The sequence below is a fragment of the Paralichthys olivaceus genome, chromosome 2, assembly GCF_024713975.1.
Source record: "Paralichthys olivaceus isolate ysfri-2021 chromosome 2, ASM2471397v2, whole genome shotgun sequence".
Taxonomy (NCBI): domain Eukaryota; kingdom Metazoa; phylum Chordata; class Actinopteri; order Pleuronectiformes; family Paralichthyidae; genus Paralichthys; species Paralichthys olivaceus.
The window spans coordinates 1,707,758-1,718,239 of NC_091094.1; the positions used below are offsets into that span (position 1 = coordinate 1,707,758).

The 10,482-nt window shown below is 40.9% G+C and overlaps 1 protein-coding gene across 4 annotated transcripts; it reads right to left on the reverse strand.

Annotated features, from left to right (window-relative positions):
• Positions 1-1,009: 1,009 nt before the first annotated feature.
• Positions 1,010-9,997, reverse strand: LOC138411366 (butyrophilin-like protein 1). Of its 4 annotated transcripts, none has more exons than XR_011244003.1 (6): positions 9,786-9,964; positions 7,298-7,612; positions 6,842-6,880; positions 5,077-6,288; positions 2,668-4,666; positions 1,010-2,245 (listed from the first exon to the last, which is right to left on the reverse strand). XR_011244003.1 is itself a non-coding variant. In XM_069531361.1 (6 exons), the coding sequence occupies exons 1-6, from the start codon at positions 9,841-9,843 to the stop codon at positions 2,196-2,198; spliced, it is 885 nt and encodes a 294-aa protein (XP_069387462.1). In that variant the 5' UTR covers positions 9,844-9,976; the 3' UTR covers positions 1,010-2,195. The 4 variants fall into 4 exon arrangements, 3 of the variants coding, with proteins under 3 accessions (XP_069387462.1, XP_069387467.1, XP_069387472.1); XM_069531361.1 differs by having other exon boundaries at positions 2,668-2,811; positions 6,010-6,288; positions 9,786-9,976; XM_069531366.1 differs by lacking the exon at positions 9,786-9,964 and adding an exon at positions 8,547-8,721 and having other exon boundaries at positions 2,668-2,811; positions 6,010-6,288.
• Positions 9,998-10,482: the final 485 nt, after the last annotated feature.

Below are 10,482 nucleotides of genomic sequence, written 5' to 3' on the forward strand. Positions count from 1 at the left end.
ACATCGTATTTCATTATTTAATCTTCATCTTATTATTTTCTTCACATATTTGTGGGTTTTATATTATTTCATCTTTTTGTATCTGTATATTTAATCTAATCTTTTTGAGTATTTCATTTTTTATATTTGGATTAGTATTTTATTATTTTAATATTTTTCTCAGTATTCATTATTTCATCCTTTTGTCCTTTTCTTTGTATTTTCTCATTTTTCTGTAGTTTGTCTTCATCTCATGATCTTTTCCTCGTCATATTCTTAGTGTTGTATTCTTTTATCTTTTTAATTCTCTTCTGATGATTCTTTACGACAGCAGATATGACTCACTTCCTGTAATTAGTTTGGTGCTGTGGGGTGAGGTGTGGTTTTTATGGCTTTTATTCTGTAAAGTTGTATGAAAACGTCAGGACCCATAAAGTGTGATTGACTGATAATGACTGATCACATCTGGACATGATGTCTTCACGTGTCTTTATGGACATGTGGGTGTTGATACCAGCAGAGTACACAGGTGTACCTAATAAAGTGGCCACAGAGAGAAAAGCTGATGTGCTCCACACATGGTCAGAAAACCAGACTGTGGCTGTGAAGAGAAATGTTAGATTTCAGGCAGCAGGGGGCGCCACATGACTGAGAATGAAACAAACTCCAACCTCCAGAAATGATTTGTACAGAAAACAGATGTGAGACAAAAGAAACTCAGAGACATTGAGACTGATTTCTAATTTTAATTCAAGTTTCATTCCTCTGATAAAGAAAAAACAACAGTTGTTGATGATCATGTAAAACAACTAAATGTCTCTTCTGTCTCTTCACTGTTACATTTCACACGTTCACTGCAGTTCTTCTGTTATTGAACCTCTTTTATTCTGACACAAACATTCACAGTTCTAGTTGTAGAGGACGAGTGTTGCTGGAAAATCAAACATCGGAGAGTTCGACCAAAACACTGAGATCACTTGAGTTTCTTCAAAGTTTGAAGAGAAACGTCCAAAACAGTCACAACACACAGTTTGATGTTTTTCCTCTTTTATTCAAAGTGTTGAGCAGAAATAATGAAACAGCCTGAAATCATCAGAATCATCAGGTGACAACATGAAGACAAAGTCCGTGTCAGACAGCGACGGTTCAAACATCACAGGAACAACAGGAAACACTTGTGACTGGAACTGGACCTGACTCAGCACCTTCACCGATCCAAACCAACAAACCACCAGAGAAAGAAAATCACATTTTCACTTGAGCTGCAAAATGTTCCCAGTGACTTGGAGCAGAGCAGCAGGTTTGAGTTCAGTGACGTCTGCTTCAGTCAAAGTTCAGCTGAGAGAAGAACCACAAGCAGAGATCAATGAAAACCCACTTATCAGAAGAGCTGGTCCCAGTTCAGCCAGCTCCCTTTTTAACTTGGTCCATTTTCATTCTGCTGCTCGTTACTTTGACGAGTTCACTTTCAGGACTTGTTGTATTTTCCTGCTTTGTCTCTTTATCCATCACAAGTTTTATTTCAGTTTCATTGTTTCTGAAGCAAAGGTCAGAAAATGACTTCATGCATGATTGAAAACTCTCTCCTCCTATTGGACGACAGATACGACCTGAAGCTTCTATATATATAATGAGCTGATTTAGACGAACCAATCACGTGTCAGCGTGTGGTGCGGCTGACGTCATGATGACATCATCACCTTTAAGTAAACAGCGTTGTGAGGTCGTCACTCTGATGCTTTTCATTCGTGTTTGAGTTGAAGGTAAATATGTGTTGAACCAATGAAGAAGAGCTTTGGAGACGTTCACTTCCTGTTTCCTGTGTCACCTGGTCAGCGGCTGCATGAAGCAGGTGTGAACGTCTCGTTGTTGCTTCAGGAAAGTTACAGACGGAGTCCAGCTGTTTTCTGACGTCAGTTAAAACACGTTTGAAAACTTGTGGTCAGCGTCGGGGGAAGATGGAGGTCGTGGTGACGCTTCCACATGAAAACACAACGAGCTTCAAGCACATTCATCACCGTGACAACCGGACCTTTCACCTCGTTACCGTCACGCCCGTCTGCCCGACCACAACCTTCATCCTGACTTTAGCTTTAATGTGTGAGATCAGTGAGCAGCAGCAGAAACGTCTTCACCACCTGGTTCTAAAACTCTCACTGGTTCTAACAGAACAGACGCAGAACATGTGACAAGAGAAGAGGGCGGAGCCACCGCCGTCAACAAACATCTCTATTAAGAGAAGTCCCTTCTGACGAGTCTGGTCGATCTGCAGCAAGAAAAACAACAAGACAGGAAGTTAACGACAGTACGAAGAAATCCACCTGATGATACACACACTGTATATAACTACACACACTGTATATAACTACACACACACTGTATATAACTACACACACACTGTATATAACTACACACATTGTATACAACTACACACACTGTATATAACTACACTGTATATAACTACACAATCAGTGACTGGATATAAAAAGTGTTTATGACCTATACTGCAGCCAGCCACCAGGGGGCGATAGAGATATTTGAACCTGTTCCTCTTTATTTCCAGTCGATGATAAATACCAACAGAAATCTTTGTGTCTCTGTCAAAACTCTAAACATCAGATAAACAATTGTTTGTGTTGTCGTCTGCTCGTCATCATTAAAGTGAAATAATAAGTTAATTAAACTTACCTGAGCTAGATTTTGGTGAAGTGGATTTTTTATTTTTATGCACAAAGTGAACAACAAGACCACCAACGAGAAGAGCCAAAACTGCGACACCAACAACAGCCCAAACAGGAACACCAGCAGCAACAGGAAGCGTCCCTCGAGTGTCTGAAAGAGACAGAAGTTAGCGTCACCTCACGTGGAGCAGACTGGACGTCACGACCTTCACACAGAACTCAACGTGCTCCTGTGATGTGAAGTGATGAGCAGATCAAAACACCAGTGGATGAACGTCACCGGGCTCAGTGACGTCAGCGTCCGTCTCACGGTCACGTTCCTCCTGCTGCTCGGCTCAGACGCTGTTAATCATCAACCCTCGTCTAATTCTTCTGTTTCAGCACAAACACTCACCAGAGATCAACGTGGAATCTGTGTCTGATCTCAGGAAAATGTCCCAGATCATTGATTTTGCTGTGAATCAACAGACACAGTCGTGATTTCTGAATTTGAGTTAATCTGTTTAGATTCCACAGAGATTCTCTCGTCAGCTTCTGCTGCTTCAACAATTCCTACAAACATTCAACAGATGCTTCATGTTTCAAACCTGCAGCTACGAGCTGAATGAGAACAGAGACTCTGAAGATGCTCCAGTTTCACACAGGTCACTAACACATTGTTTCTTCCTCTTCTCTCTGTAGATGAAGTTTAGTCTCAGAGACTCAACTGATCCCACTCAGTCTGAGACGTTTGACCCTTTACACACACGTCTTCATCACTTACTGTTGTCATGGACACCGATATTCTAAATGTCACAGAACAAGACATGAGTCTGAATAAGACGCTGCCATGTCGACAATGTTCTCTGATCATCTTCCTCAGAATAAAGTCAAGAAGAAGACGTGAAGTATTCTGACTTGAGTCACGTTATCAGACATGTTCACGTCTTCATCACGTTCTAACGTCCTGTTGGAGTTTTCACAGCGTCTTGACATCAACGTCCGACAGTGACCAGCTGATGAGGACACGTGACCTGAGTCTTAACGTCAACAAGATGGAAAAATAAAAAGCTTTTTCAAGATTCAAACTGAAAACACAGAAAATGATCCAAACTGTAGCATCGTATGTTGAACTGTCTCAGGTTGGGGGTTTCAAACTAGCAGAGGAACGTGGGACACGATGGCGTCATCATCAGACTCTGCTCGTTCAAATGTAAAACATATGAATGAATGATTTTATGAGCAACTCATGTAAACACCATGATCTCAATAACGTCTTTTTGTGAATGAGCTCAACGTCTGAATGTTGTCGTCCACGTTAACTTAGTCACTGTTGAGTTTCTGTTCAATGTGTGGAAACATTTAGAAAAAGAAATGGACGGTTCAAATGTTCTAAATGTTTCAGTGACGGCACGGTGGTTCAGCGGTTTGGAACTGTCTCCTCACAGTCCCAAGGTTCTGGGTTCAAACCTGTGAACCGGTCAGCAGTTTGTTCCCCCTGTGTCAGTGGGTTGAACCGTTGTTTGTCACATTAGTCTCTGAAGAACTGAAGGACACTTGAATGTTGTGGTGCTATAGACGTCTTCTTGAAAACCAACATGAATGAACACGTTTTCATTCAGCTGTTCTCTGTGTGTTAATGTGGATTCAAGTGTGTTTGAGAGGAAAGAAAACCAAGAGAGAGAAATTAAAGAATAAAGCATCAGGTGCAGATCTGTGCTGTGACAGAACATGATGCGTCACATCAAACACTTTACAAAGGTTCTGTGAAGATTTCCAACAGTAAAGTGACTCATATCCAGACAGAAGCACAGACACAGTACAGATGTTGGAAAAACCTGGAATTTCTCAACAGCTTCTTTCTGCTTCAACAATTCTCATTAATATTATGAATAAAATCACATGAAATCTGTTGTAGACACGTGTTAAGATGTGAACAACATTTTCTATTCCTCTCATATGATTCTTGATATGTTTCAGTTTGTTGTCAGACTTTAACTGAGTCTGTGTCACTTTATTAGGTACACCTGTACAATCTGAACACGCCTCTTCTGTCAGGAAGTCGACTCTCACGACTCCTGGAACGTTCAGTTTCTTTACAGTCACAGCTTTTAAATCCAGTCACATGTTTGATCCCTGAGGTCAGAGTCAGTGATGGTGTTGAACTGGACTGTGTCGTATTCAGAGCTGTTCCTAATATTCTGATCCCTCGTGTCTATAAGCAGGGAGGTTCAATTAAAGAGACAGTTGTTAGTTGAATGTCGTCCAGTACAACATCACATTTAACTGTGACCTCAGTAATAAATCACTGAATTTAAACATTTCTGAAGCTGAACTTTAGAAACTTTGTAGAACTGGTGACAGAGCTGTTGTGTTGACCTGCAGCAGAATGTACAGGTGTACCTAATAAAGTGAGCACTGAGTCTCACGAGGACACAATGAAAAAGGTGTTCTTCTTCACCTGCAGTGTTTTCTTTCATCTAAAGGATATTTATGACTTTTCTATGACCAAAGATTTGAATTTCTAACAGCTGATTCTGTGACATCACCCGTTTGAATCCAGTGATGCAGAAATCTCCACTATAATAACCTTTATTTATAAAGCTCTCTGTTAACAGTCACCAGTTCAGCTCTAACTGGTTCAATCCAACAGCTGAGAATCTACGTTGACTTCTTTTATGAGACAGAGGAAGAGTTTGACTGTTGAACAATCTGTTCACGTGTTTCATGTGATCAGCCTCTCACACTCACACATGGTGTTTGTACATATCTCATTCAAAGTCTGGTGGTTGTACGTGTGGAGGAAAAGTGCAGCTTCAGGAGACACAGCTGGAACGTGTTTCAGGACTGAAAGGTTTGTGTTGAGCTCCACTTCTCAATGAGCTCAGTTTCTGTGCTCAAACATTTTCTCTGAAACACGTGGACAAACAGCAGCGACTGAACCGTCAGAGTGTAACTGTGGATCATGAACAGCTCATATCATCATCTTCACAGTCCAGAGACAATGATTCAGGAGCTTCTTGCTCCTAAAAGGTGAATTCAGACTGAAGCTCATTTATTCCTGTGAATGTGACCATCAGTGTTTTTACACTTTGTGTTGATGCAGCACAAACACACAGTTTATCAACTGTACAGATGTGAGCTGCAGCTGGAGGAGCCTATGTGAGATCTCATCATCCATCCTCTCATCTCTGTATAATAATGAAGGAGTCAACGTGAGAATAAAACCTTCAGCCTGAAACATTTTCAACCTGTTCAGAGGAGTTTTCATCCAACTTTGAGCCACTTGAACTTTCTATTCAACCTAAAACTGTTAAAAAAAATAAGTCATGAACAATTTGAATTATCTGAAGATTAAAATACAACTGACCGTTTAGAAGAACATATGTTTCAGCATGAGTCTGGTGTTTGATCTCCTCCTGTGTGGAGACACAGCGATAGTAGTCGGTCTTGGTCACAGTCGTTTGGAGGATGATGTCGTAGCGGCCTCCTCTTTCAGAGACCTGAGGTTCTTTAGCAGGAACAATGTCTCCAGCTCTGTTCTGCCACTGAACAACAGGTTTAGGAGACGCACCATGAACCTCACACTGCAGCTGAGCCCAGTTCTGAGTTTGATTAAGATTTGTGACAGACGGTTTTGAAGCTGCTCCTGTTAATATAGAATAAAAACACATTTTAAAATGAGAATTATTAAAACATTGGCTTTTCTCTTCATCTTCATTTTAAATTAAACATTATTTTAAAAACTTCTGTAAAAATTATTGTTCAAATACATTTTTTTATTTTATTTCATTTAACATGAAAACATTTAATTTCTAGTTTGTGTCAAGAATAATTTTCTGACTCTAATGACAATCAAACAACTTTTCTCTCACATTTTGCATTGTTACCATATTATGGATAAAATCAAACTAACGTGAAATGTGTTGAAACTGAAAACTGATTCTTCAAGGAACCAAAGTTATATCATTATTCTATTGATTCATCTTATTGTGGGACAATAAAAAGGAATCTTAATCTGGAATCAGGATTTAAAACATCATTAAATTCTTGTTGAACAGACAATAAACTGGAGACATGTTCCTCTGAGTCACATTTTATTTCAGTGTCATTGAATCAAATGTTAAAAATGAAACCGTTGATATTAGTGAAGTTCAGATTTGCTCTGGTGACATTTGCCGGAAGCTGCGGATCAGACTCACCTGGGATGTTTGCGTCACTTCTGTCTTTTAAGATAGGATCTAAAGGATGAGAAGATAACACCATGATGTCAGAGTCTCTGTGTGATGTCATCAACCTTACAAAACACGTGAACCTGGAAACTTGTTCATAAAACGATTTTTAACAGCGAAAACTCTAGAGAATAAAACCAGAGTTGAGTTTAAACACGTTTACAGATGAGACTGGTTTGTGTCAGTTCTGGACAAAGAGTCAGGAAACACCTCAGACTGTAAATAAAGATGGACGACACCTCTACGCCTCCTCCTGCTGCTCAAACACGGAGCCAAAATATCTCTGAGCTGCCATCTTGAGTCGGTGACGTCACCTGGAGTCAGTCAAACAGTGCGGGGGGCGAGGGAGGCGGGGCTTGATGTGAGACTTGAACCAGTCGCGTCTGTAAATAATCGTCGTTTGAAGCGTTTCATGGAAAAACTCACCGACGACGAGCACGATGTTCGATTCTCTGGCTGGTTGAAGAAGTGGAAAAGCACAGGTGTAGGTTCCACTGTCGGTCACCTTGGTGTCTCTGATGACTATGGAGGCGTTTCCCACATCCAGCTGCTCTGGGAAATGAGAGACTCGACCTCTGAACGTCTCGCCCTGATGTGAAGGGTTGATGTCGCCACTGTGATACTTGAACACGTCCTTTTTGTCCTTCTCCCAGTCAAAGAGCTCACGCCTGATGCTGCTGCTGCTGAAGGAACACGGTAACATGACATCATCCCCTTCTTTCACGATGACGGGGTCTGCACCTGGAACACACACACGTGCACATCAGTGAGTTCACATGCACGTGATCAGGTTTCAAAGAAAGTCAGGAAACACATTCACACAATCCCACAATCCTGCTGTTCTGACCACACGCTGTGATCTGTCTTTTGCCCTCATGTGTATTTATGCTGAAACGAGGCCCCCTGGTGGAGAGAACAGAGAGTGTGGAACCAGGAGAGTGGATTTATAGCAACACCAAACTTTGAAACGTTGGTTTTGAAGACGTTGATCCCTGAAGCTTCCCCACAGAACCTCAGCTGCTCAGTGGAGCCTCACTCGGTCGTCTCCACCTCAGTGTGGGGACCTGATGAGTCGGGTCTGGACCAACAATTTGAATCGATATTCATGTTTAAATCTACCTGATGTTTTACACAGCGCGTGTCTGTGATCAGGAAAAGCATCAGACTCAGGTCCGGACACAAAACACTCAATGAAAAACTCTGTCTCTCTGGTTTCTGCTCATTTGAGTCCAAGTTCTCCAAACACCTGAATACAGGCCAGTTTGTTCTACTGCCCCCTAGTGGCAGAAAGTAAATGAATGAATAAACACTGGAACTCTTCAGTGGAAATGAAGCCAGGTGTTTTCACCTGTAGATAAAATCTACCTGTTACACAACTGTCATTGTTTCACTGATGCCAGTGAATCACACTCAACACACAGGATGTCAGACACCAATAAAATCACTGATCTAAAAATCTCAACAGTTTTCTTCAGAACAAGCAACAAGAAAAACACGTTCAGGCAGCAGAGTTTAAATTCCACCAGAGATGAAAGAGAAGAGGAAGTTTGTGGTGAAAGTACAGATACTTCTACACAAACATGGAAGTGAAGACAGTCGAGAAGCAGCAGATAGAAACAAGGAGCAGATGAAGGAAGAGAAGAAAGTGAGGAGAAAGAAGAAGAGAGGTGGTCACATGGTGTGTTGGAAGCTGCCATGTCTTCTCCACAGGAAATAAAGGACATGGATGGTGACTCTCATTGTTTCCATGACACATGAAGTGAGCAGATGTTGGAGGAGAGTTTCCTTCATTTCTCTTCACCTGAGGAAAAGAGCATCCATGGATTTCAGAACATGACCAACACGTATGTAGCAGAGGAGCCGGTTTACATCATCACATGTTGAATCTGGTTTGATCAGAGACACTTGATCCACTTTGAACTGAACCAGCAGGAAAAGTACAAACTACTGAAGTACAGGAACTAAGTACTTGTACTTCCTTACTTCACATCTCCGAGATCCACTGACAACAGGATGGAGCTGACGCCCTGCAGTGTGCACGTGCAGGAGCACACACACACACACACTCATGTACTTTGTACTTTATACTTCAACCATCACAACTAAATGTTGAACAGAACTTAAACCTCATTTAACCATTAAACCAAGTGTTGACCTCAAACTGTCCATTACAGGTGAGGACCAGAGACAATGTCCCCACAGTGATGCTGCTGAACCAAGACACACACACACACACTCTCTCTCACACACACACACACACAGAACTAAGTACTTGTACTTCCTTACTTCACATCGCACTGACGAGAGATTCAAGATGTTTATTATCACATCAGATAAACACAGTTTACAGCATGTCATGAAATTCTTACTTTGTTTTTCAATCTCAAAAAAATATTATAAAATAAAATAGTATTAAAAGAAAGAGAAGAAATATATAGAAATAGAAAATAGTGCAACAAGACAACAGGATGTAGCTGACGCCCTGCAGCGTGCACGAGCACACATGCACACACTCTCACTCTCACACACAAACACACACTCTCTCTCTCACACACACACACACACACACACACACACACACATACATTCTCTCTCTCCCTCACACACACACACACACACACACACACATGCACACACTCACTCACACACACACACACACACACACACACACACACATACATTCTCTCTCTCCCTCACACACACACACACACACTGTCTCTCTCTCACACACACACACACACACACATGCACACACTCACTCACACACACACACACACACACACATACATTCTCTCTCTCCCTCACACACACACACACACACACACACACACACACACACACACACACACACACACACACACACACACACACACACACACACACACACTGTCTCTCTCTCCGTTTCTTTTCTCACCGGTTTCATCGCTTCCTCTCCACAGACTCATGAAACTCATGAACAGAAGAAGCTTCATCGTTGTTTGAGTCCAGCTGTGACGTGTTGACCGTGGCTGTGACGTCACTGTGACGCAGCTTCAGTCGCTGCTCTCTCTCTGTCTCTCTCTCTGTCTCTCTCTCTGTCTCTGTCTCTCTCTCTCTCTCATCTTTAACTCTCTCACTTCCGCAGCTGCAGCATGACATCATAGCCTTCACAATAAAAGCCTAAACGCCTCGGAGGGATGACTCATGAGAATCTGATGGAGACAAACCTTTATATATATATATATATATATATATATATATACACACATACACACATACACACCTTTATATACTCATACATACCTTTATTTACATATACATAACTTAATATTTACATCGTATGTAATTATTTAATCTTCATCTTATTATTTTCTTCACTTATTTGTGGGTTTTATATTATTTCATCTTTTTGTATCTGTATATTTAATTTAAGTATTTCATTTTTTATATTTGTATTAGTATTTTATTATTTAATATTTTTCTCAGTATTCATTATTTCATCCTTTTGTCATTTTCTTTGTATTTTCTCATTTTTCTGTAGTTTGTCTTCATCTCATGATCTTTTCCTCGTCATATTCTTAGTGTTGTATTCTTTTATCTTTTTAATGTTCTTCTGATGATTCTTTACGACA

Coding starts and splice junctions, on each gene's coding strand:
- LOC138411366 (XM_069531361.1), bottom strand. CDS start 9,843: ATGAAGCTTCTTCTGTTCATGAGTTTCATGAGTCTGTGGAGAGGAAGC. Junction 6,881..7,297: donor GAACATCGTGCTCGTCGTCG/GTGAGTTTTTCC, acceptor CTCATCCTTTAG/ATCCTATCTTAAAAGACAGA. Junction 2,246..2,667: donor TTCACCAAAATCTAGCTCAG/GTAAGTTTAATT, acceptor TTCTTGCTGCAG/ATCGACCAGACTCGTCAGAA.